This window comes from Adiantum capillus-veneris, chromosome 2 (genome assembly GCF_014529385.1).
Source record: "Adiantum capillus-veneris isolate H3 chromosome 2, ASM1452938v2, whole genome shotgun sequence".
NCBI classification, from domain to species: domain Eukaryota; kingdom Viridiplantae; phylum Streptophyta; class Polypodiopsida; order Polypodiales; family Pteridaceae; genus Adiantum; species Adiantum capillus-veneris.
This window is the reverse complement of record NC_140932.1, coordinates 168,701,616-168,729,461: the sequence shown is the minus strand read 5'-3', so window position 1 is coordinate 168,729,461 and position 27,846 is coordinate 168,701,616. Positions and strand designations below refer to the sequence as shown.

The window sequence follows — 27,846 nt, the reverse complement described above, 5'->3', positions numbered from 1 at the left end:
CTCAAAAACCTGGGTAGCTTGCGTTAACTCACAATATAACCTCATAAAAACGTGAGGGGTTACACAACGTGCACGCGGGTGAGTTGGTCAGCCTTGTGACACAAAACCCGATGCGCGAGGTCATGGTTCAAATTTGGGTCGTGAGAGGGTAGTGGAGTTTCCATGCCGCCTTGATTTTTGCGCTCGCCAGGTTTAGTGTGCCTCGAGGTCGTCCTTCACTTTCCGCTTGTCGATCCCTTAACCCCCCCTAATAAATGCACGGTCCCACTTAGTGTCAAGGTTGTCCACTTGAGTCTTGAGCCAATTCAGTATACTAGGTAAGGAAACTACAATGATGTATCATGTATTGCAAGAACATACTGGGTCTACCCGAGCGTTCATTAATTAATTATACGCTCAGATCCCTACTCCCACTCTTCTCAAACTAAAGCTACAGTTTTCGCCTCCGAATTTGCGTCGGTTCCCATGCACGACTTCTCTTGCTTCGCTAGTGCCACTCTTGTTCCCGTCCCAGATAGAATCCTTATTATCAACCTACTCTTAAGACTTTCTCACCCTAATATCTGCAAAATTTAGTTAGGTTTTTCAAATTCTATAAAAACTTGGTAAGGTCCATGCACTCTAGCAATAGGTCCAAAAAGGGAGCTTGTTTTACATCCCAATAGAGGGAAGCTGATCCCATGGCTTCCCTCTCGCATCCACACCCATACACGTGAACTTGGAAAGGGTGTCCATGGTGCTCGCTTCCTTATCTTACTTGAAGGCAAATTGCATAGACATGACATTTGCTTCAAGTTAAAGAAGAAGATGATGCCCTGCTGTCACCATGCTTGCACTCAACTCAACAATCATCAATGTGGAGTCATGACGTTACAAGAGAGAGTGAGCAACCTCCATCGCACCAATAGTATCGCCAATCCCTAAGGACTAAAGCATATGTGGACATTATCATACAAAAAATTAGTATCGAATGATACGAATACTCTTGTGCATCAAAGACATTCAAGACCATGAAAGACCAAAATTTTCTCTTAGATATGGTCATACGGGACTAAAGCATATGTGGGCATTATCATGCAAAAATTTAGTATCCAATGATACGAATACTCTTGTGCATCAAAGACATTCAGGACCATGAAAGACCAAAATTTTCTCTTAGATATGGTCATACTCCGATAGTATTAGAGAAGATAATTTGGTGATGTTCCATACAAAATATTTTAATAATAATAACTTTGGACATTAACCCAAATAGTCATGCGAATGAATTGTATATGGGAGTAGAATATCATAATGTTGACTTGAAAGTTTTTGGTAGAATTCGCAAACGCACTCTCTTTTTTACATGTGTCAAAGTATATGTTGTGTTACCAAGATTAGCATATATACATAATGTCTATAGAGAACCGATTGTTAAGTGAAACCGCAAGACCATACAAAGCTTCTATCCAAGTTCATCCCAAGAAAGTACTTGATAGCTATCCATAAATATTTTCTTCAACAAAGAAAAGAACGTCCTGGAGGGGGGGTTTTATGTAATCATGTTAATGTATAATGTGTGAGTTCGAAAGGAGGGGCTTTGAAATGCAAAAAATTCAGGTAATTTAACAAAGATACATTAAAATAATGGGTTTTTATTCAATTTTGAAAAAAAAAATCTAAAATAAAAAATCATTTTATTCATTCAAACATATTAAAAGAGAGATTATTTTAATACCCATGAACGCACATTATATAGGGGGTATTGAATGATGAACCTCCGGAGATAACGTCATAGCCACATTAGAGCTAGGTGTAGATACCAAATGTAAGTATGCTTTTAAGGTGACTTCGATTCACCAAGGGATCTAGGAAAGGGTTGAGACAAAGGAGACAATGGAGATGGCCTAGTTTAATTAAGCATTAGGTATGAAGGCTACCTTGTAAATTCTCTCAACATAAAAATCACTCCTTAAATTAGCCTATATCACATATGTTCAAGAGATTATTAATACCTTTGAATCATGCTTAATTTACACGATGGGTGCACTCTTTCAAGAAACCTTACCCAATTTGATACATACACAAATAAAATAGATACAATCCTTTCCCATTAACCCACTTGATCTAGTACAAATTTGTGGAAATGATACCCTGATATTAAAGCTCTACATGATGAAAAACAACTATATCTTATAGAGTCTTCCTCTTTCAGAAAGATTACAATGAAGTCATAGCTTGATAATTTAAGGCTTACCCAAAGATAACTTTTAAGGTATATTCTATCTTCAAAATTTAATTAATAAATATATCTATTCACCCATTTTAAATAATTACAAGTCCTAAAAATATCGTATAAAATACCAATTTTCAATTTGATTCTTATCTGATATAAAGGGGAGATCAGATTGAATCTTTCATGGATGCTTTGATTCTAGAATAGTAACTTATAAATTGCATGGTGTACAATGAACAATTAGAAGCACTAAGATGACTAAAAAGGCCACAATTCATAGTATCGAAGATAACTACAATTTACATTCATAGTCATAGGAATCATGTGGTTGAATTAGCTTGGAATGGTAGTTTATCAAACCAAAAAAAGAAACATATCTCAAAAAATGCAAAATAACGTAGCATGGAAACTTAGGAAAAAATAAACTCTTACTAAAATAAAATTTTATTATCATTAACTTGAAAATAGAAAAGGTAACAAATTTTGAAATGTACAGTGCTTAAAATCCAAGAAATTAATTACTTTAAAATACTACAAGCAAGTCAACTTGACGATCTCAATTGTGGGAGAAAAAGAGAATCAAATGTCAAGTTTATTTATGCTTTAACTTTCTTTAAGAGCAACAGTGAAACCGTTTTGATAGAGCCACATGTCATTCAAAAATTTAATTTTCCTAGATTCAATTTTTGTTTCTAGGTGTTTACTTCATTCACATTTTCTTTAGTATTCAATAACTTATCATTTATTTATTTGATGGTTCATGAGTCAAAATTTGTAAGGAAATTGTACAAGAAATGACACAGACATTAAGAATAAGTATAGATTATCATGAAAAATATTGTTCATTTTTCAGCACACATAATTGTTCCACTCGACATTTATGTTCAAAGAATTTAACCTTCATAATTAATAGGAGCTATATATGGGTGAAAGCGTGGTTTGTGGTAAAAAAGAAGGACCTATTTTACTTATACCAATGAAAAAGTGGGGACTGGTAAATTTTTTGTAGTTTAGGTCAAAATTTCGGACCTTATGTTTTTAGATTCTTCTTTTGTAGACCTATCCACTGATATATATTATGATAGGTAGTTTTTCATGTGACATGTAGAAATTGTAACTCATAGATTTGTCAAGGGTTTGTCAAGGACGGTCTTTTTGTACTCACCAAGCATGCTTTTAGTATATCCGAGAATATCTAGGGTTTTGATAATAAAAAGCTCAAAGAATTGTCTAAGAGGTATAGGCTTGATATGTCACTTGGTGAAAGATATTAGTAGGTGATAAGATCTATATATCCTAGAATATCTTTACCTCATACTATAGCTTTATAGGAAAATTTCTAAAATTGCACTAGAAGCCACACAATATAATGACATTTAAACATTTTATTATTGGTTTAATTATCTTATGCATCCTTCATGATGAAATTTTTTGTGTTATTGAGTCACATTGTTGACTATAAATTGTCTAAAGAACTTTCAAATTACTTAATTTTGCTAATATGATTTTGGAAAATCAAGATTGTATGCGAACCCTATGCAAGAAGAAATGGTATATCCACAAAATCACAAACATGGTGACAATCTAAAGATATTTTTAAAAAATACTACATATGCTACATTACAAATATTTGAGAATCAATTTAGAATTTCTATATAATGTATACCAATATCAACCCCAAGATAGGGTTAGAACAAGTGTCTTACTTCCATTGTTGATGGCATATAGAATCTAATGGATACTTATAACAAAATTTATACAAACACATACATAGAATGTTTTGAAACAATAAATTATCTTTATATTTCCTTAAATCTTTCAAGCTATTGGTCGTAGTAATGCGGTCTTGTTTGTGTAAAGGAAGTTTGTTTGTTTATATCTCTACTGCATGCTTTTATGGTCATATTAAACAAAGGAGTAATCTATAACCACAAGTCATGGTTTTGATACAACCAATGGTACCAATGTCAAAAAGTTTGTTTACCTTTTAGGGCCTGGTGATTTTTTTTTTGGTATTTATGCTATAGCTCTAGTTAATTTTGTCAATGAAACCAAAATATTGTATGTACTTCCTTAAGATCTTCATGTTCCATTTAACTGTATATACTACATAGCACCCCTACCCTCCCCATATTTTCCAATTTGGTGAGACAGTAGTATATTCTAAATCTCTTGTTATCTAGAAAAAACCTTTTTGTCATGAAATATTGTTAAGAGCTCGAGAAGGGGGGGGGGGGGGGTTGTCACTATGTATGAAATGTGTATGCCATGTGCGTTCAAAGACTATTTTAAAACTTCTTATCTATATATTGTTGATAAATAAAATACATTCTTTATTTATTCATCTTTAAGTAAAATTTTCAATTCTATTTTATGATACCCTTTTGTATATGAAATTATGAGAAAATATAAAATTTAATAATCCCTTCCGCTACACTCACATGATAGTCACATGACTATTAAGTGACCTCCCCATGATTGAGAAGATGGTTATTTCCTACCAAAATTTGTGAGAGACTTCAACCTATTTCTAACACATACTAGAATAAATAAATAAAAGCTTTTTATTTTAACTCTTAATGTTTTGATGTTATTATAGACAAGAAAGTATGGTATTGAAATCTTCTAAACAAAATAACTAACCTTTGAAGATTCGAGCCAAATCTGGAAGAAGAATGTATGGAAAGTTTTTGAAGCGCACTTAGTTTCAAGAATATAAGCTTTCCTTTCTGGTGGCTGCTACTAAACTCCGTTTTTGCAATTATGTCTCCTGCTAGTTGACTCATATGTTCACTTATTTCTATTTCCACTCGTTCTTCTTTGGATTCACAAAGCATTTTATTCCAAAGTACATTCCACTATGTGCTCCAACTGGTGTTGGAAAAGACATAAAAGAAAAATAAAATTGCTTAAATTTAATCTCAAAATATCGCTCAAATTTATAAAAGATAAAATTTCTTAAGCAACCTCATTTCACTTTCCAACCTACTAGCTAAGGAAATTGATGACGATTTCTATACATTTCAAAGTTACCTATTAGAGCTATAAAAATGAACATTACACTCATAAGAATTGGAAGATAGTCAACCTTAGCACTTCGTGAAAACATCTACAATGAAACATGCTAAATCCTTATTACAAATACTCTTTCCCATTATATTAAAGAAAACATTTCTTTGATCTACAATATTGGGCAAGAAGTTCTGGGTTTTTCTTAAATGCATCATATTGAGCACACCATATAAACAAACTAGTGGAATGATCTCATGTTTAGTCACTACATAGATGAACGATTTTAAGAACATAATACCATTAAACTTGTAGTATATTTTTTTTTATATATATAAAATCATGCTTAGTCACTACATTGATGAACGATTTTAACAACATAATATCATTAGATTGCAGTAGAAAACTTCTTAAAACTTCTTAAACAAATTAGTGGAATGATCTCATATCGTGTCACTACATAGATGAACCATTTTGAGAACACAATATCATTAAGTTGTTGTATAAAACTTCTTAAATTTTATCCAAATTATATATATACACCAATCCTTGATGCATTTGACATTCTTAGTCATTGCACTCTTGTCAATAATAAATGTTGAAATCAAATACTTATGTCACATACATAGTGAAATTTGTGGGCCCCTATGGCACAATTTATACTAGGGTCCCAACAAGAATTAATTTTATTTCAGGCAAGGAGTAGATAGTAGACAAGGGTAATGAAAACAATCAAGAAAATCAAGGTAAGATGGTAGATAAATACAATAAAACATGAAGGTGTATCAACATCCATAGATATTTACAACTAAATAAAGAAAACAGTGAGGTGAAAGAAGTAGCCAAAGAGGGGTGTTTTTGGTCATATATTAGTGAGAATGCATTCATTGATATATTTTAATACTATTCAAAGTACATCTAAAATATGCACTCTCACACACATGTGCATGCAAACATAAAGCATGTATGTGCACATGCATTCACTCATTTGAGAAAAATAAGCACATATCTAAGCAGCTTGCACACATGTACACACATGAAAGCATACACATTCATTAGATGCACATACATGAGACAAAAAAATTCATAAAAGACATGCACAAACATAATCAACACCTAAAACATTTACGTACAACATGCAAAAACATGCACCGCAAGCACATTCTTGTGTGAAAATTGTCACACACACTCAAACATGCATACACACAAGAAATCTACACAGTAAACATGTATACAGATATTCATACACTCACCTAAAGAACAAAAATATTCACATCCAACGAAGACACACATGAATGTAATGAAATGTAATCATACATTTACCAAATACTTACACACACCAAGGACACACATACATATTTATATGCACACATAAAATCCAAAAAAGAAATTTATTGACATGTGCATATAGCAAGCACACACAAACATGCACAAGCACACACAAACATGTACATATGACAAGCACACAAAAACATGCACAAGCATGAGAAAAAGAGGAGACTTAAAAGAAGAGGGAGGAAGCAGTGCTACACATGGGACTCACATACACTATGCATGTGTGTGTGTGTGTGTGTGTGTGTGTGTGTGTGTGTGTGTGAGAGAGAGAGAGAGAGAGAGAGAGAGAGAGAGAGAGAGAGAGAGAGAGAGAGAGGAAGGAGATAACTGGGAGAGGGAGAGCGATAGGGAGTTAAAGGGGTAGATGAAGTTATAGATAGCACTAGGTAGAGAACAAGAGGTAAATATAAACATAGAGAAATAGAGAATGACAATTAGATTGAGATAGAGATAAAGGGTAAGCACAACATAGAGTTCGAGGAAGAGAGGGAGAGAGCAAAAGACAAAGATGGAATGAAATAAATAGAGGAGAGAAAGATAGAGATGGGGTGCCAGATAGAAAGAGGTGTAACAAGGAGATCAATTGAGAGGGAGAGAGATAGGGTAAGAAGTAGATAGAGAGGAACATAAATACATACAAGGAAAAAGCAAGATATATATATATATATATATATATATATATATATATATATATATATATATATATATATATATATATATATATATATATATATATATAGAGAGAGAGAGAGAGAGAGAGTATATGTGTGTAGAAGGTGGGGGAACTAACTTCAGAGATAAATTGCACAAGGGTTTATCTAGACAAGTTATCTAAAAAATTATCGGTAGTTACTAGACCGTATATGATTGTGCAACCAGTCAAACCCTAGTGCAGGCACCTATAAATAGGACCCATTGATTCCAATTTTGAAATCAATGAACTCGAACTCTTGCAACTCTAGTCGCTAGATGTTTTATAGTTCTTTTGGATACTAAGTGCTATACACTTGTACTTTTGAAGTTTTTACTTCTAAACTAGCCTATGAATCTAAATCTACATTTCAAGTTATCTTAGTTTATGGCATTTGAAGTCTTTCATTTCAGTTCAATTGTTTGTCTCAATTCTCAATCTCATCTTTTGAAGTTTGATTTTGGTAACCTAATCTGACTTCATATATGGCATCTGAATCTGACATTCTGACCCTAAAATAGTTTCAGATGACTAGCTCATTCCATTTTGATGATCATGGTGATGAGCTAAAGCTCTTGACAAGAACCAATCTCCTACTTAGAATTCACAGTCAATCAGCCATTCACAATGCCTCCACATCATCTAGTACGAGGAAAGAATGCCACTATAATGTTTACTATGAATCAGGACAATATTAGCACACTAGCTAAGGAATCAAAGTAGGACTTTGATAAAAAAATCACACTTTTAGACTGAAGAAATTGATGCCAATTCAAGGAGAAGAGGGGCCCGTAAGGAGCATTGAGCCTCTCAACAGTCAACACATTCAAGAAGACAACATTGAGACAAAGTTGAAAGACACTCTGTTAGTTTCTCAGCTAACAAGAGAAAAAGAAGAGCATCAAGCAGGACCCCACACATTTTTTCAAGCGTAATCATTGTAATCAAACCCATTTTATTATTGAAAAATCCTGCAAGTCCAAAGACGTAGTAATGTTATTGAGTACTAGTGAGTCTAAAGGGGCCAATGGCTTCCATGTTTGTAATTCTTTGCAGTCTCTTACCCTTATACTAAGCCCCAATTAGTGAGAAATACTTTTTTACACCTTGGCTAAGGTAAGAAGCCAATTTTTATAACTTTAAGACCTAAGTTTTAGATAATAAAGAGTAAGCGTTGCTGTAGCAGCTCAACGATTTTCTACTGTTTCTTCAATCTCTCGTCTCTCTCGCGTACGTATTGCATTGATGTTCAGACCAACAATTCTTGTTCAAGTGATGACTAGAGCCCAAGATAAGGAGAACAAGCAAAAAAAACGCAAGTGTATCTGACAAATCCAATAAATCCTCTAAAAATTCCAGGAAAGAAATATGCAAGAGGTACGAACTTAAGAGACAAAAATAACGAAAAGAGAGTGAAGAAAAGATACGGAAGGAAATAGAAGAAAAAATTCAGACTCCTTCAACCAAATTCAAGGAACCAAAATTGAATCGGTTGGATTAGTACTAGTCGACCGAATCTACGAGCCAATATATGTAGCTTTGGAGGCTTTCCAAGCTGGTTTGAAAGCAGGTCAAATCCTAGAAAATCAATAGAAAAATTATCGAGCACTTGATATGGAAGCAGTTAGACTAGAAGCTTACAGAAACCTTGTATACAAATCACACAAACCATGATGGAAAAATAAAATCCACAACAGGAGGTTGCAAAAAAAACGGCTAAAAATGAGACTGAAACCATGAAGGAAGAAGTTCAAGAAAAGGACGAGTTGAGAAACATGGCAAATGATAAAGCACCATCACCTAAATTAAAAGTTCCTGATAATGAGGAAGGATGGAACAAGGTGCCGATAGTTGAAGGAGATTGGTTGAACTACCTATGGAAAAGAGACAGAGAAGAAAAATATGGGATTATAACCTTGAAATCAGCTCCAATTGAGGAAGTTCAGTTTGAGAGGTTCCCCTTGGAACTGGATAAACAATCGATGAGGAGCGCACCATTTCAACAATAAAAATGAGCCCCATGCACTCACACCGCCTAAACTCTCCACGAGAATACTTCCTACCCAAACTGGCTTCCAAGTGGATAGACAACCAAGGAAGGTAACTATTGTTAAGTATGGAGCCTGATTTACCCTTGTAATTTTCTGTGGTAAACGCGCACATGTGTAAGGCCCCCATTATGAGGAGAAGCCATCGTGCGTGAAGGAAAATCACTCACCGGAAACCAAAATTTTCACGGACAAGAATCAGGGGCAACTTTAGAGGCCTCAGGGGCGGAGGCCCCCGAGACTTTTTTTTTCGCCGGAATATTATGGCCGGACGGTGGCCGGAAAGTGGTCGGAAGTCAATGGCCGGTGGCCGGTGGCCGGATTCAACGGCCAGTGGCCGAATTCAAAAGCGGACTTGTCTTCTCAAGGGCGGCCACACATGGGTGGATTGGAAGGTCCGATTTGGACTTATTCGCACAAGAGCGGCTACACATGGCTGTCACTCATAAGAGAGGGCAGCCCTTTTGGGCTATAAAAGGAGGCCATTTCTACACACATTTCATAGTGTGAAGTTGATGCAACAAGGTGAGCGTGAGGTGGTGAGAGTGAAGCAAGGCGGGAGCTCTATCAAGGGTTTAATCCTTTTGTAAACTACTTCTTCTTTTGAAGTGCTAAAGCCATTGAGTGGCTGCTTTCCCGTGGACGTAGCCCACATTGGGTGAACCACGTATATCGTGTGTACTCTCTCTCTCTCTCTCTCTACTCTATAATCTCTTGTGTGTGAAATCTATCTCTCTCCATTAAGTAATCTACTCAAAAATTTATTTAGCTACGTCTTATTTCCTAACAACTATAAGTGGGCGTTTTTATTAGGGAAAAAAGGTGCAAAAAGTTTACATGATAAAGCTCAAGCATAAACCTCAAGTTTTAGCTCTAGTGAGGACTCTAGAGAGTGCGCCAAAAGGGGTGTTTGAGAGGATGGGCCATTGTTTATATAGGCCCCTTCAAACTTGGCGGCGCGCTCTCTAAAAATTTGGAGGAAATTTTGAGCCCACTGGGCTGCGAAGGGGTCCCGCTGGGCAAATCAAATATCCCGTCAGGCAAACAGGAACTCTTAGTTTCAACAGGTCAATGTGAGTTTGGTGTTATTTACACTCCTATGGGATGTTAATGCAATGAGTTATTACCACTTCACACTTCACGTGAAGACGTAATTGAAATCCCTATGCAAAGTCATGACCTTCAAACCATGAGTCCTAGTTATGGTCTTCGAACCATGAGCCTAGAGAATCTTTGAAGAATCTTTGCAAAGTAATGACCTTCGAACCATGAGCCTTAGTTATGGTCTTCAAACCATGAGCCCTGGAGAATCTTTGAAGAACTTGAAGTATTTATTGCAATGTAGAGATATTAGGTACTGAGATAATAGTAGTAATACATAGCACTCGCAAGAGCACGATATGGAGGGACCTCACGGTACGTGTGAAGAAACTCAGTGGATCGTGATGAGGGAGCTTATATGCGACATACACGTATGAGAGAGAGAGAGAGAGAGAGAGAGAGAGAGAGAGAGAGAGAGACTTGTAGATCAAGAACTAGTAGTGCTACCAGGTATTATGCAGCTAAAAGAAATGTTTAGTAGTACCTTGAGCTTCTCCACATGGAATGCCGGTGCCACAACTCGTCGTTGATGAGTCCACGTGTCACCGTTTGCCATCAACAGTCCCTTCCCAATGAAGTGCATCACCCCTTCTTGTTGTAGCCGAGACCGCCCCAGTGAGTACATGTGTTTGCTAGATAGTAGCTCCTTGATATGTTCCAAGTCGTATATAGCTAGCCGAGGCTCAATGCCCCACCAGAACACAAAGCTCTTACCTTGTTACAATACACAGGTCAGTTAGAATATATAAGAGTCTATATGAGAGAGAATGAGAGAGAGAGAGAGAGAGAGAGAGAGAGAGAGAGAGAGAGAGAGAGAGAGAGAGAGAGAAGATGGTTTGCTAATAATGAAAAAAATGAGAACATGGTAGCCTAAAGACAAAGAACTTTTAAGTACTTGAGAGAGAGAGAGAGAGAGAGAGAGAGAGAGAATTGTCAACTCAAGACAAAGAACATACTCTTTTGGCATCATTACACAAGATAATAACATAATGTGTGTGTGTGTGTGTGTGTGTGTGAGAGAGAGAGAGAGAGAGAGAGTACTCTCAATAAAGTTATTAGCTATAAATACAAAACAAAGAGTGTACCATAGGTTTGGGACCACTGCACATAATCAGGCATGAGACGAGGTACAATGTCGTGGGAAAGACTTTGCATGTCATGGAGCATGGCCTCCTTACGAAGATTGTTGCGCTCTTGAAGGTTTCCGCCAAAGAAGCTGGGCGATGGTCCACTGATTCCTTGCCTGCGCATCCAGCACCTGATCTTCCAAGGCCTCGACCAGTGGACGTGCAGGAACACCCACAATTGGTGGCATGCAGCAATAATAAGTAGCAAGAGGCACCCAACCCCCACTACTAGAGTGCTCATCCTCATCAAATTTTGCAGCTTATAATCTCCCCCAACTAGGCCCTCTCCTTAGTATCTCACTCCCCTTCCTTGCTTAGAACGTGGCCATCCTCACCCCCTTCATATATTAGTTCCTGAAGAGCCGACTAACTAGCTGGCATGGATTCCTTGACGTTTGATCACCTGCCAACAATAGCTTACTATTTTAGTAAATATACTAGACGTAGAGAATCTGTTCTTTAGTCGTAGAAATAATTGTGAGCTTGTTAGTCTTTGACTTAAAAACAATGTGTAACCAGCTAAGCTTGAGTTTGTTTTTTTTCCCCTCAGTAAGTAACCTGACAAATACCACAAGAAGTTTTGGACAAATTCTTGAATAATTCCCACATTAACCTACCTCAACATCATGAGCTTCTGTGAGGGAGGCACTGCATACCTAGCGAGGTACGATTGGGGGAAGGGGATCACCGCCTGCCCGTTGGGGGCCGACGGTCCCCGCCCCCAATCGTACCTAGCTAGGTATGCACCACCGGGCCGGCGGTCCCCTGCCCCCAATCATACCTAGCTAGGTATGTAGTCCCTCTCGAGCAGAAGCTCATGATGTTATGTAGTGTATGAAAAAACACTGAAGAAAATTTAGTTTTCGTAATTTCCAAATCTGCTTGTGTATATACCGAGGCAAAGCTGACATTGTTAAAGAGGCATACACAATACAAGAAAGTTAAGAGGAGATGACCTTTTTCTTATTGCATACACGTACAACACAGGTAAAATCATTATTGACTCTTTCACAAAGCATGAAGAGCTAGCGCATATATATATATATATAGCATGCAATTACATTTTGTAAAGCCCTAGCGAGAGCTAGTGGTCCCCAACTATAGGTTTGCATGATGGATTGAGACACATATCCTATCAAGTGACTCGGAAACACCCCTCTACTACTACTCCTCCCCTAACGCGAATGGAAGGATTGTGGAGACTACTATTGAAGCTATGAAAGGTTCCGCCGTGTTTTTGAAGGAGGATTTGACGTGGCAAGCTTCGCAGAAATTATACAGGAAAGCAAAGTTCTAATATGGGCACTCGGGCAAGCATCACTCGGAGGATTGGTCTAGGACTACTTGTGCCTTGTTGTCAGCAGACGGAATACCAGGGACGGCGGCAAACCTTGGCCATCGGTAGGAGTGGCTGCCCTAATAGCCGTTGTAATTAGGATTCCTGGATGTTGTCATGGCTTAACATGAGCATGACAAAACCTTGTAACTTTTTCGGCTGTTCAATATAATTCACTCACAATTGTGAGTTAAAAAAAAAAAAAAAAGAGTATATTGTTACTCTTTGAAGGATGGAAACATGTATTGTTACTTTACTCCCTGTAAAGCCGGACTATGCGATGTCTGTTGCATCCATGTCTCGATACGAGCATGTATTTTATGTGACTCTTTTGGTATTCTGTGAGTTTTGCAAAAAAAGAGGGAAAAATATATCATTGCACCTAAAAAGGAACAATGAATTTCATGGTTAATTTTTATTATTGTATGGAATTTTTATAGTGATTGCAAGGTTTTTTGCTACCGTAAGCACTCGTTGTATGTAAAGATCTAGGTCGTGTGGGTTAATTAGGCTACTCGTTATCCTTCATTTGATACAGAAGGGAGTCTAATCTCTTTTTACCTTTTTTTTATGTTCTTTTGCACATGACAGAGAAGTGGGGGCCGTCTAATCCCTCGGACTGTCTATTAACGAAGAATGGATGGAGATGTGGGTTTAGGATAAGGTGCGGTGAATTTAGATTAAGATGAGTAGTAATAAGGATGTGTTGGGGGATTTGTCGGTGAATTGGATATTTACTTTCAAGAAAGAAAGCTCTACACTTTCTTTAAGAAAGGTAAGTACACAACAGCCTTCCCGCTTGCATTCCATATTGTACGTGACCCCTTGTCATTTCATGACCCTTTTTTGCTTATGCTAGCTCACTTGTAGTACCAAAGAATATCCTCGGTGCCTTTGATACGTGGATTGGAGCTCTTCCTCTTATTGTGGAAGGTGAAGGTTGCACTTCCATGCGAGCTATATTAAAGAGTAAGGTGAGACAAAATTCTTTACCAAACAAGGAAACTTTTGAGCACATTATGTGGGTCCTCCATATGTACTAGATTGCAATGCTGGCCTTTTGCTTTTACATTAATTGGAGCACCCTTGTATGCTCCGTTCTAAGCTATGTAGTATATGCATGACTCCATACATATATATATATGTATGTCGGTGTCCAACTATTACAGCTTTCTCCCATCTAACTATTACAACTATTACAGTATGCATGACTCCACACACACACACACACACACACACACACACACACACACACATATATATATATATATATATATATATATATATATATATATATGTCGGTGTCCAACTATTACAGCTTTCTCCCATCCAACTATTACAACTATTACAGTATGCATGACTCCATACACACACACATACCATGTACTTTCCTTTCGCTTGGTGTGCCATTTTTGTTGTTGTGCATATTATAACTGCCACCTTCTTAACCATATTCTTTGTAAAGATTGACACCTATCTTGTTTTTTTGGGCCCATGCTCATACTTGACTAAGACTATGGTAGGGATTATTAGTGCTATTATAGGAGATGTTTTGTTAGTGGGATTGCAAGATGTGGAGAGAGAGGATGCTTCATGACATAGACCTAGGGAAAGCGAGATTTTCAAGAGGGTATAAGGTTGCTCAAAATTCATGGGAAAGATATGACATTGCATTGAATTCACGGGGTGTATGAGGTAGGAGAGGCTGCATGTTGTAGAGAAGCTATGGAGAGTAGGGAAGCTCGAAGAGAGAGGTGACATGTTTTGTAGCTTTTCTACAACATTGCCACAACGATTGCCCGTATCTGTTTCAAGGCCATGCTCGAATGGGCTAGTTGAAAGGAGTAGGAGGGGGAGTTCTACCTTTGTTGGTATGTATTTAGGGTAAGGCGTGTGGTACTTAGACTCTTCGAACTTGAAGTGCGCGTATAGTGCAGAGTTGATTTGACTCTTCTTCATTGCCCCATTGCCTTGCCTCACATCAAAAGAAAGGGGAGCGGAGGCGAATATCTGCAATAGTGCGTATCGCCAACAAGGGATATGCTTGAGGATATAACGATGAGTGCGTTTCCTCTTTGGCAAAGAATTGACACAACACCTATTTATATACATGAGTAGGAGTTGATTGTGGATGGTAGTTAGAGCTAGCTAGGGCTCAAACGTAGGAGGTGATTGAGGAGAAAATGATGGACCTAAATTAGGTGAGGAGTGAGGTGGAGTGCACTCCCACTTATGATTTTAACATCCCCCCTTAAGTGGGAAAATATGCCAATCAAAGAAAAATAAGATGTGTGAGGAGAGATCCCCGTGGAGATTACATTCAAGAGAGGAGACCAAGCATCTGACATGATGCATAAAACTTGGCTTGATCAGTAGTCTTGGTGAGACAATCAGCCCAATTATCTGATGTAGGAGACTAGGAGTGTAGCTGAGAGAAATGAAACCATGCTCCACCAATTCCTTCAAAGCATGATAGGCAATGCAGATGTGCCGCATTTTTTAGGTGAGCTGAGGAGCAAAAACCAAGTCAATAGCTGATTGGTCGCAATAGAGGGAAATAGGGCTCCGATCCATGGGGATGAAGTTGCAAGGGGAGAAGTACCGGAGTCAAGGTTTGAGGCTTGACTTCAGAGAGGGTGGGGCGAGTGAAGTTGTTGGGAGTAAGAGCAACTGAAGGTGGAGGGGAGAGTGCATCTTGAATGTGTGTGGGCCGGCTAAGATGATGAATACGTTGTGAGGGAGAGGGGGAGGAGGGAGCTGGGCTGCGAGCCATAATGTGTGAATGGTCAAGGAGAACGGCAGCAAGGGGTGTGGCCAATCAACGGCGAAGGTATGTGCAAAGATGAGTAGTAGAGTGGTTTGATATAGGCATAGTTGAGGCTACAAGGAGGGAAGCCATGATTGCAGGGAAGGTTGGGTGAGTAGCAACTGATTTAAACGAGAGGCAGATTGAGCCCGTTTACGTGAGGAGATTGAGCCATAATTTAAGTGATGACATGGCTTTGAAAGGGGGCTTGATAGAGTTGATTGAGCCATAACTTGGGTGGAAGGTAAAGGAGCAAATGAGGTGACATGGGTGAGGGAATTGCAACCGAGATTGAGGGAACAGAAAGAGAATCCTCATGTGCAGCAGGGGAAATCACAGCTAGAAGTGAGGGAGCAGGGAGCGCATCTACACAAACAGGGGCAATAGCAGGTGAATGGGCAGCCATGAGGTTCTCGGAAGAAGCTGGTGTAGGCGAGCGAGGAGATGTGGATAAAGAGGAAGTATTAGAACCCTAGGAGGAGGAAGCACCTCGTAGTGGGGAGATTGGGGAGAGCAGGTGTGGGCAGGTCGGCTGTTGAAGGAAATGGTGCATGTGTCGATGTAGAGGGAGGGGTGGAGGTAGGAGAAGAAGCTCTTCAAAGAGGACGACAGAATGACTATAGAGAAAAGTGTTGGTACCTGGATTCAAAAGCTTGTAAGATTTTATGCCGATGGGGTCATCATAGCCGACAAAGATGTGGCGAGTACTCCGAGGTGCCAACTAATTAATTAGAGGGCGGATGGATGTCAAAGGCATATGCAAGGCACCCGAAGATACGTAAGTAACAAAGAGTGGGTGGAGCATCAAACCAATGAGCATAGGGTGTATCACCTTAAAGTGCACAGTTGTAGCTGTGATTTTGAAGATAGCAAGTCATAGAAATTGCCTCTTCCCAGTATATGGGAGACAATTGCGCTTGAGCAAGCATGGTGCGAGCAGCATTGAGCAAAGTGAAATTTTAACGCTCTATGATGCCATTTTGTTGCGGGTGGTTGGGGATGCTAAAATCATAAAGTATGCCACTTGTGTGCCAAAAATTGGGGAAAGCATTGGAAGTGTACCCACCACCTTGGTCGAAGTGAAATCGTTGAATGAGTAGTATAGTGTGATTCTCAACTTGAGCTTTATGGTACTAAAAGTGGTAGAGTGTGGAGGATTCTTTTGATAGAAAATAAATAAAGGTGAAGCGGAAATAATTATCTATAAATGTAAGGGAATATTTATGACTTGTGAGAGATTGGACAGGGAGAGGGCCATAGAGATCTGAGTGAATAAGAGCAAGCGGATGTGAAGTGCGAGATAAAGAGTTAGGAAAGGGTTGGTGAGTAGCTTCACCAATGATGCAACCTTCACAGAGGTTGAAAGATGGCAATTCTTTGGGAAGACCAAGAGCTAGTTTTCGGAGAGCGTGCTGAGAGATGTGGCCAAGCCAATAGTGCCGCTTGAGGGTTTCTGTTTTCCTAGCAGTGTTGGATATTGTGGCAAAAGCATAAGCCGCGGTAGATGAATTCTCAAGAGGGTAAAATTTACCTTGCTGAGGACAAGTGATAGTAAAAATATGGCCACTAGGAGCACGAGCATGGATATGACAGCTGAGACGAGATAATTCCATCTTCAAGCCTTGATTGATAAGCTTAGACACAGAGATGATATGTTTGCGTAGACCTGGAACATAGTAGACTCGAGGTACAATGACTTTGTGACCTTCAGGCAAAGTGATCTCGACATCAACATAAGCTTGCACAAATTGGGTGTTATCATCACCTAAGCTAACTTCTAATGGGATAGAGAGAGAGGTAAGATTCTTGAGCCATTCCTGGTGATATGTCATATGATGGGTGGCACCAATATTGAGAAACCACATGTTAGCAAAGGTAGAGGGGGCACCTATGAAATTGGCATACAGCTACATGGGCAAGTGGGCGGCATGAGAAGAGGTTGTCTAGTGCCATCATAGGGTGATAGCTCAGTAATGAGCTTGGACTTGAGGATATGGGCTGAAGTTGCTCACATTGAACCTTTGGTGGACGAATCTTGGAGAAGTCCTCCACTTGCTTGATTCATCTTTTTCTGATGACAATCTTTTTCTAGGTGTCCATGTTTGTGACAAAAGTTGAAAGTCAACATGTTGATTTCTCTTGCCGCCATGACACGGTCGTTCGACCACCATGATTGGAGTTTCAATGGTGCTGGCAAGGAGGTTTCTTATTGTTGTTGAAGGAGCCTTGGCGGTCGGACTTGTTGCCACAAGGATTGGCAATGGTTGGGTGCCCGTAGATTGACCACGGGGAGACTCTTCTTAGTGGCTTTTGCTCACCAAGGGTTGCAATTGCATATCCACACTTGAGGCTTGTGTGATGATGAATGCCCACCAAGAGGATGGAAGGGCTACCAGCAAAATCATGGTTTGTAATGTCTCAGGGATGGCCTATCCCGAGATAATGACTTCATCAAGAAGAGGCTGCCAAGTATATACAAACTTGGTAGTGCTTTGTCCTTCTTGCATGTTGGTGTTTACCGGTCTCTTGATCAGGGAGACTTGGTAAACTAAGTCAATATGCTCATACGTCTTTTGAAATAAAAATCATATAGTTTTTGCTCATTTAAGGGATTGTACCATTTGCACTTGTCGATATCTGCAATGGAGGATGATCTCCATATGAGCAGTGTTATCTTTTGTCATCCCACTCAGCTGGCACAGGACTTGGAGCCGAAGTGGAGATAACATCCCATAGTTGACGCTCCTTGAGGTAGAGCTACATTTTCACCTTCTAGACTTAATAGTTGTTGCCATTAAGCTTGTCTATGGTGTGATACCTAGCTTTAAGAGAAGGGGTAGAAGAGCTCTCTGCCACGTCGCAAGGTTCCAGGTGTCTTGGAAGAGAGGAGCGAGTAGCAAGATAAATGTTGTAGGGGATTAAGGATCTAATTTCTTGAAAGCTTGAGTAGGTTTTTAAGCTAATAAAGCTCCGATGGGCCATGAAGGAATAATCAAACAAACACTAATACATATGTTAAGCTAATCACTAATGCGCATAGTGAGATAAAAACAAAGTACTCAGGTGAATGTGGCTAAATTGCATGATAAAATGAACTGACACCGCACCTGTTTATATACATGGGTGGTAGCTAGAGCTAACTAGGGCTCAAATGTAGGAGGTGATTGAGGAGAAAATGGTGGACCTAAATTAGGCGAGGAGTGAAGGTGGAGTGCACTCCCACTCACGATTTTAATAGTGTCAAGTGCTCTTCTAATGCTTCCAAGGAGAGCTTTTCATTTTGTTGTACTTCCATTGAAGTTCACAAAATATGGTGCTATGTTCATGTCTCTCATGCAATGTCCAAAGGTTCCTGACATCTTTGAAGCTCCACGCTACTAAGCCCAATGTTATCCACATGTGACTCCCCTTCTCTATAAAGTATGAAGGCATGCATTTTTCCATCTCTTTATTGGCTTTGTAGCTCCCTAATAAAGAGCATCTTATTAGAATCTTGAGGGGATGTTGATGGGGGGTCTTTTTGAGCAATGGGACTACATCTTGGCACTTGAGTAGAGAGCCTTCTTTTTTGTTACACCCTTTGCATGGGTCCTCATCACATTGAATTAAATAAAGTATTTTTGAGTGGGTTCTTTGGTGACACTGAGTTTCCAAAAAGAGGCATCTAGTATTAAAAAATTGCACAACCCCCTCGAGTCTTGAGAGAGTTTGCAGTTTTAGAACCAAGCCTACTCTTCAAGGACTATCTGCTAGTGCTTGGGTTGATAGGGTTTGGCATTCGAACGAGAGAGGTAGGTCAAAGATTCTCTTTTTCCTTAAAAGATCTATATGTAACTTCGTGGTCCTAACCGTATTGCCCACTAATGCAGTGTTCAGGAAATTTCTTTGTCCCAAACATACATAAATCCCTTTAATGCAATTCTCAAAGGAGAAAAATGCCTCATAACCTCCATCCTTGCCATTTTTACACTATTTTATGCCAAATTTTTACCAAAATTTTTCCTCTTCCCTATTATCTTAATCAGCTAGTTTCAATTTCCAACCAAGTTGAGGCACACTTTTCTCGAACACTGCATTGATGCATAGCTCTTGGAGAACACTGTCAAAAAATGCGTACCCCCAAGATTGAAGGGGCTCATTTGTAAACAATTTACCGACATGACCATGTCTCACTTTTTTAGGGCATTTATTTGGCAAACTTCCTTACAAAACCCCCTGCTTGACCTCCAGAATTTTCAAAAGCCCTTCTCTCTACATTGTCACTTCAAAGAAGTTCAAAAGAAAGTGAAGGAGTTTGAGGGGGCTAGGGTGATGTCGATGCTGCCTATCCTTTCAAACCTACCATTGGTCTAGCTTCAAAATCCAACTCATGCACTTTAATACAAAAAGAAGGCAAAGAAATGGAGGGATGGAAAAATGGAGGAGGTTAAGAGATAAGGCCACATCATCTAGGATAACATCATCTTTTTTTTTAATGGTTAAGGGCACCCCAAAGGACACCGTAGGCATGTAGCCTAACGGTTAAACGTGAACCTAATTCTCTGTACGTAATGAGGTCAAATCCTACAAAATTAGAGTTGAATTAGAAATGATTTTGTATTGTGAGTGGAATGGAAATCTTAAAGCATCTTGGAAAGATTCTGTGTAATGAAAAGAGAAAGCGGAGCCATTTATTAAAAGCATTAGAAGCGGCATGATGTTCTTCTAGCCTCAAACTCCACAACTCATGATTAAAAGAATGGCAAAGGCACCATGTAATTTTAGATGGGGAAAGCTGTAATAGTTGGACACCGATATATATATTTATATATATATGTGTGTGTGTGTGTGTGTGTGTGTGTGTGTGTGTGTGTGTGTGTGTGTGTGTGTGTGTGTGGAGTCATGCATACTGTAATAGTTGTAATAGTTGGATGGGAGAAAGCTGTAATTAGTTGGACACAGACATTGTGTGTGTGTGTGTGTGTGTGTGTGTGTGTGTGTGTGTGTATGGAGTCATGCATACTGTAATAGTTGTAATAGTTGGATGGGAGAAAGCTGTAATAGTTGGACACCGACATACATATATATATATATTTATATATATATATATATATATATATATATATATTTATATGTGTGTGTGTGTGTGTGTGTGTGTGTGTGTGTGTGGAGTCATGCATACTGTAATAGTTGTATGGGAGAAAGCTGTAATAGTTGGACACCGACATACATATATATATATATGTATGGAGTCATGCATATACTACATAGCTTAGAACGGAGCATACATAGTATGGAGTCATGCATATATACTACATAGCTTAGAACGGAGCATACAAGGGTGCTCCAATTAATGTAAAAGCAAAAGGCCAGCATTGCAATCTAGTACATATGGAGGACCACATAATGTGCTCAAAAGTTTCCTTGTTTGGTAAAGAATTTTGTCTCACCTTACTCTTTATTATAGCTCGCAGGAAGTGCAACCTTCACCTTCCACATTAGAGGAAGAGCTCCAATCCACGTATCAAAGGCACCGAGGATATTCTTTGGTACTACAAGTGAGCTAGCATAAGCAATAAAGGGTCATGAAATGACAAGGGGTCACGTACAATATGGGAATGCAAGCGGGAAGGCTGTTGTGTACTTACCTTTCCTAAAGAAAGTGTTGAGCTTTCTTTCTTGAAAGTAAATATCCAATTCACGACAAATCCCCCAACACATCCTTATTACTACTCATCTTAATCTAAATTCACCGCACCTTATCCTAAACCCACATCTCCATCCATTCTTCGTTAATAGACAGTCCGAGGGATTAGACGGCCCCCACTTCTCTTTCATGCGCAAAGAACATAGAAAAAAGGTTAAAAAAGAGATTTAGACTCCCTTCTGTATCAAATGAAGGATAACGAGTTGCCTAATTAACCACACGACCTAGATCTTTACATACAACGAGTGCTTATGGTAGCAAAAAACCTTGCAATCACTATAAATATCAACATTCATAATAATAATTAATTACCATGAAATTCATTGTTCCTTTTTAGGTGCAATGGTATATTTTTCCCTCTTTTTTTGGAAAACTCACAGAATGTGAGTGGATTAAATTAAAATACCAAAAGAGTCACATAAATACATGCTCGTATCGAGACTGGATGCAACAGACATCGCATAGTCCGGCTTTACAGGGAGTAAAGTAACAATACATGTTTCCATCCTTCAAAGAGTAACAATATACTCTTTTTTTTTTTTTTTAACTCACAATTGTGAGTGATTATATTGAACAGCCGAAAAAGTTACAAGGTTTTGTCTTGCTCATGTTAAGCCATGACAACATCCAGGAATCCTAATTACAGCGGCTATTAGGGCAGCCACTCCTACGATGGCCAAGGTTTGCCGCCGTCCTTGGTATTCCGTCTGCTGACAACAAGGCACAAGTAGTCCTAGACCAATCCTCCGAGTGATGCTTGCGCCTGAGTGCCCATATTAGAACTTTGCTTTCCTGTATAAATTCTGCGAAGCTTGCCACGTCAAATCCTCCTTCAAAAACACGGCGGTTCCTTGTTTGCCATACGTTATGAAAGAAGAAGTATCTGACATTATAAGTGCTGACGAGGAGTGCAGGACTACCTGAGTTTTTACATCCAAAGCATAGGTCAGTCTTGAAAAAATTATTTTCCATGTTCTCTGGACCCACTTGCATACTTTCCCTGCAAGGCCTTTTATAGATGGGCAGTCATGAAAAGGTGGGCCAGATCTTCACTAGTCAACCTGCACCCCGAGCATCAATCTGACCCAATCCTCTCTCCTGAATCTTCACCCCCTTCGATAGAGCACCCCAAATAACCTTCCATAAGAAAACCTTTATGTATTGTGGAACCTTTGGCTTCCATATGTTCTCCATTACATGCTCCCACCTTTCCTCTGGCCATTGCTTTTTCCATAGCTTATTAAGGGGGCTAGACTAATTCTTCTTTTGCATCATTATCTGATAAATGATTTTAGTATGGGGTTTCCACAAGAGACTGCTTTCGGGCCATTTCCAGGCTTTCCAGTCAAACTCCAAGTCACACATTGGCATCACTAGATTGTCAAGTTCTTTCATCAGTTTTGTGGACAAGCAAGACCTCCAAGCTATTGAGTTGGTATTGGGCCATCATACGGTCAATGGTTTTCCAACTCTTGTTGACACTGTCCCAAAAGTGCTCAAGTCGGATCAGACCCTTATATTCAGCTTCCTTGTTGTCTCATCCAATAGGGAGTTTGTGGCGGGTCTACAACTTTGGAGAGCCAGGGGGCCAATGTAGGATGGAGTTCTTGAAGTATCTGGCTTCTTCCCCCCACTTTAAGACTCTTGCTACTCTATTGCATTTTTCTTACCAATTCTCCTGAGCTGCCCCCCAGTCTTAAGGTAGACCACGCCGGGGGAAGCAGCTTGTCATGAACCTCCACCCCTCTCACTTTCCTCCCTTCGAGCCAAGTTTAGCTGCTTCTATCATATCTCTGATCATAACTGCCCAAACTTAATCCTGTCTAGCAAGGAAACAACAAAATTTGCCAACGCAAAAAGCTTCTGCATGGATCACAGGGTTAAGAATCCCGAGGCCTCCTTGATTCCCCGTGGAGCAAACCGATTCCCAACTGGCCCATTTCCATAGCCTGGAAGATTTCGTGTTTATTTTTCCATAAAAATGTTTTTACTTGTTTTAAGAACTCTTTCCAGTGACACTTTGCCATCTTGAGAAGCGGGCTAGTGAAGGCAATATAAGGAGTCATGAAGGCCTTCATCACTTTTATCCGACTTGGGAATGGGAGAAGAGCATACTCCCACTACTCATTTTTGTTTTGATTTTTTCAAGCACCAACTCGAATCTTTGCTTGTGAGTTACATCCACCCCCAAGGGGCCTCCAGATGTCTAAAGATCTTACTTTTGTGACAATCTCCCTGACCATACAGAAGGATCAAATGAGTCATTTTCTGATAGGGAAATCATCCTTGACTTCTCTATATTACACTGGACCCTGAGCTACCGAGAACATTTGTACAATCTCCAGATCTTTCATGATGACCTAGGCGCACGCCTTCAGGAAGAGGAGAGAATCATCAGCAAAAAATTTTGCAGGAGTTGTCTATTTCCTGGTAAAACAAGCCTTGCACCTCCCCACACGTTTAGCACTATCTTCGAGCGTCGTGATTAGAGGATGTGATCCTATGGCGAAAAGTAGGGGGCAAGAGGGCATCCTGTTTAATAGACCTTTTAACCTCAAAAAAGAGCCCACATTTTACCGTTAAATAGGATCTCTGACTGGCTTCCCAGCCTCCATCACATGAACCATCTGACAGAGGGCGGCCCCAAAGCCTAGAGCTTCCATGATGGCTTCTAGATATGTCCATGTTATTATGTCATAGGCCTTGTCCAGGTCCAACTACAGCAAAATGCACTCCTGCTTTGTGACAATTGGGTATTCTATGACCACCATTGCTGCCAAGATGTTATCGTATATGGACCTTCCTTTAATGAAATCGTGTTGATGGGGGGAGATGATCTTGGTTAGTAAGGGAGCTAGTATGGGCCACTGCTTTAGCTATAATTTTGTAGGCCACCGACATCATCGTTATAGGGTGCCAATGTTGTAGTTTAGAGCAGTAGATCTGTTTTGGAATGGGCTTGATAACCCCTCTCTTCACACTTGTCTCCAACGAACCTTCGACTTGGCTTTATTGGCAAACTTTGTGATTGGGGCCTTGAGGTCTTCCCAGAATTCTGCATAGATTTCCTCCGTCATCCCCATCCCAACAGGGGACTTTTCCTTGCAAGGGCTTGCAATGCTAGTTAACACTCGTCTTCGGAAAATGCCCGTTCAAGTTATTAGCTTCTGATTGGGGAATTTCCTTTTTAACACTCTGTAGCAAGGTCCCTCTGCTTTCTCCACCTCTTGGGACTGGGTCTCCAGCCATCCAATGATTTGACTGAGATAGCTCAGCATCATACAAGCCATTTCATCCTGGTTATGAACTGATGTCACTTTCTCATCATCAAGCGAGCGGACGTGGCCTCGGCTCTTCTTGATTTTTTAGAGCCCTAAAAAATTGAGCTTGATTGGAGGGCCTCCGGTTGCAAATAAATCTCCCTAGAGAGAAGTCTAACCTTTTTTATATCTTCTACCTGCTCATTAACGAGGTTCGATTTGGCTTCAAGCCATCGTTTGTGTTCGCCCTCGTAGCATGCCCATTGGATTTTATTGCGGTAAGCAATTGTACCTCCGCTGAAAGATCCAACAGGTGATCCTCCCTAGCTTTCTTGATTCGGGGGCCTGAGGTTTTGATTGCTTTCTAGATGGTCGAGCAAAGAGGTCCACGCTTGTGCTTGTTGAGGTCGCATCTTTTTTTAGCTTACCAAGTGCTTTCTTGGCTAGATTCCTGAAAAGAGAGGGTCTTTGATAGGTGTGCCCCTGTTACCAACAGTTTTTTTTTTTAATTTCTTGGGGTCTGCTCCTCCTCTTTATTCTTTCTTAAATTGAATGTGCAGAGGAATGTGATCCAAGACGATTGTTGTTGGGACTACCTTCATTTCCATCAGCGTCGATATCCAGTCAGCTTGGCGCGAGCAATAGCATATGTCCATCTGGAGGCAGTGCGGGCGTACTGAAGGCTTGTGTAGGTGAACCCAAGCGTGCTATTCCATGGGCCAATATACTCTTACCCCAATGTGGTTGGTGTAAAGTATAAATTGTATGCCACCACCATTGGTGTAGCCTCAAAATCCAGCTCATGGATTTTATGACGAAGAGAGAACTTACAGTGCTAGAAAAAGACGTAGGTTTAGTGTAATTCCACCTTCAAAATTTGAAACTTACCTTTGAAAATAAAATTTGAAGGTGCAAAAAATGGCGGCGTCGTTGAAGAGCACGGATTGAAACCATGACCTCATGCCCCAATGCCTTTTGAGGCTTGAGCTAACTACGTCGCCCATCCGCATGCATGTGAAAGTAATGCCATTTTACATGGTGTTATAAACGATAAACTTGGACTGACTTAGAACTAAACCCGAACAGACCCATGTCTGGGTTCAGTTCTTGGGCGGGTTTGATTTTAACAAGCAATCTACGATACAAATCACCTCGATGATTGCGCGTGGAGTTCTCATCCATTGATCCCTTCAACACACACACACCCCCCTCCCCCAAAATCCTCTTATGTCACTTAGTCGTGAGGTAAGACGACGCTCCTCGCTTCTTCTAGGTTTTCATTACTTTTAAAAATGTTAGGTAGGTGGCCAAAAAACGTTCCTTTTAGGAATCTGATTTAGGTCTTAGAAGGGGCACCATGCTCTTCTAGGTGTGTTTGTGGCCAGAAAAAACTAATGATGGAGAGAAAGCTCTAAATAGTTGGACACCGACATAATATATATATAATATATATATATATATATTTATTATTATATATATATACATATATATATATACATATATATATATATATAATATATTTATGTGTATATATATATATGGAGTCATGCATATACTACATAGCTTGAACGGAGAATACAAGGGTGCTCCAAATACTGTAAAATCAAAAGTCAAAGACTCGATCATTGGAAATCTGGTGCTAATGGAGGACCCATATAATTATATGTGCTCAAAGTTTCCTATTGTTGGTTGTTGGTACAGAATTTTGTATCACCTTACCTTTAATATAGCTCGCATGGAATTGCAACATGCGCCTTCCACAATATGAGGAAGAGCTCCCATCGGCTAGAAAAATACATTTTTCCTAACCGAACAAAATAAGGGGAAACTTGAAATTCTCCGGTTTTTAGGCCAAATTTCAAGATTCTCCGGTAATTACACTAAAACTTGTGTAAAATTTGCCGGTTTCTTAAAGGCAAGCTCAAAATCTAACCGGGATTTTATAATTTCAGCCGGCTACAATCACTAGACCCCGGTTGTTTTCTAACACTGCTCCCATCCACGTATCAAGGCGCCTAGGATATGCACTGGAACTACAAGTGAGCTAGCATAAGCAAAAAGGGTCATGAAATGACAGAGGGGGTCTCACGACAGGACTTTTGATGGCTTGTGGGGGAGAAAGGGAGTGGTCAGTGGTGGGGGATGAATGGCAAAAAGGGCAAGTATGGGCTCTTTTCTTTCCATTTTTTTGAGTTGCACAAGGTACCTAACCTCAAAAAAGAAAAAAAAGGGGGTCCGTTTAGGTGCAAGTCAAGACATAAGGCTAGAAAGTCACATGTGTGAAAAAGAAGGAAAGGAGGGGGGGGGGGGGGGGGGGGGGGGTGTGGGTGTGGGTGTGGGTGTGGGTGGGGGTTTTGGGGTTTTACATACAATATGGAATGCAAACGGGAAGGTTGTTTTGTACTTACCTTTCTGGGAAAGGCAATTGATCAAGGGTACCTAAAAGCACAAGAGCGCGCACTTGATCCTGGTCATCGCATGTAGAGCTCTACGCTCGCCTTTTTTTCTCATCTTTGAAGACTCTCCATCACCTTACCACAACACCGCTATATTTGACATCATTAACGCTACCTCACCCTTTCCATTCGACGTCATCGATTGGCTCAATTTTCATAATCCATTCCAAGCTCTCTCTCTCTCTCTCTCTCTCTCTCTCTCTCTCTCAGTCGACTGCCTTGCATGTCTTTTCCTAAGAATTGTGTAGCAACGTGGATGGTCATACACACGATCGTTCCCTCTGCCTCTCTCTCTCTCTCTCTCTCTCTCTCTCTCTCTCTCATAGTCGACTGCCTTGCATGTATTTTCTAAGAATTGTAGCAACGTGGATGGTCATACAACACCCCTACCTTACCAGATTCCACAAGAAGGTAGGCCAGAAGGGGGAAGAGAGAGCAAGAGACACAAAGGTCTCGCAGGCATTGGCAAGACTCCATTCTGTGGAGAAAGAAACACAAAAATTTAAACATTGACTTTCCTTCTCATGCCATAAATTTTAAAAATTAAAATACACTAAATAAAGTGTAGAGCTTTCTTTCTTAAGAGTAAATATCCAAGTCGCCTGACTTGCTCAAACCGAGCCAAGCCACAACGGTACAGACCATACCGTTTATTAATCTAATCTTTCCACCCACCTATTGTGGTTTTTGCTATTAAAAAAAAAAAGAGAGTAAATATCCAATTCACCGACAAATCCCTCAAACACATCCTTAATACTATGAATTCGCCACACCTT

At 39.7% G+C, this 27,846-nt stretch overlaps 2 protein-coding genes across 2 annotated transcripts; one reads left to right on the top strand and one right to left on the bottom strand.

The window, feature by feature from the left end:
• Window positions 1-10,826: 10,826 nt before the first annotated feature.
• Window positions 10,827-11,827, bottom strand: LOC147464046 (cytokinin hydroxylase-like). Its single transcript, XM_086530115.1, has 2 exons — window positions 11,485-11,827; window positions 10,827-11,113 (listed from the first exon to the last, which is right to left on the bottom strand). Exons 1-2 carry the CDS (start codon window positions 11,771-11,773, stop codon window positions 10,827-10,829), a joined length of 576 nt encoding a protein of 191 aa, XP_086386241.1. The 5' UTR covers window positions 11,774-11,827.
• A 4,107-nt stretch (window positions 11,828-15,934) lies between these two features.
• On the top strand, window positions 15,935-16,144 carry LOC147464045 (uncharacterized). Its single transcript, XM_086530092.1, has one exon. It carries the CDS (start codon window positions 15,935-15,937, stop codon window positions 16,142-16,144), a length of 210 nt encoding a protein of 69 aa, XP_086386218.1.
• The last annotated feature ends 11,702 nt before the right edge of the window (window positions 16,145-27,846 follow it).

What these genes read in the sequence shown, in the direction of transcription:
- LOC147464046 (XM_086530115.1), bottom strand. Translation starts at nt 11,773, where the DNA reads ATGAGGATGAGCACTCTAGTAGTGGGGGTTGGGTGCCTCTTGCTACTT. An exon ending in GCAGTGGTCCCAAACCTATG is followed by an intron (nt 11,114 to 11,484) that starts GTACACTCTTTG and finishes TATTGTAACAAG; the next exon opens with GTAAGAGCTTTGTGTTCTGG.
- LOC147464045 (XM_086530092.1), top strand. Translation starts at nt 15,935, where the DNA reads ATGGGTGAGGGAATTGCAACCGAGATTGAGGGAACAGAAAGAGAATCC.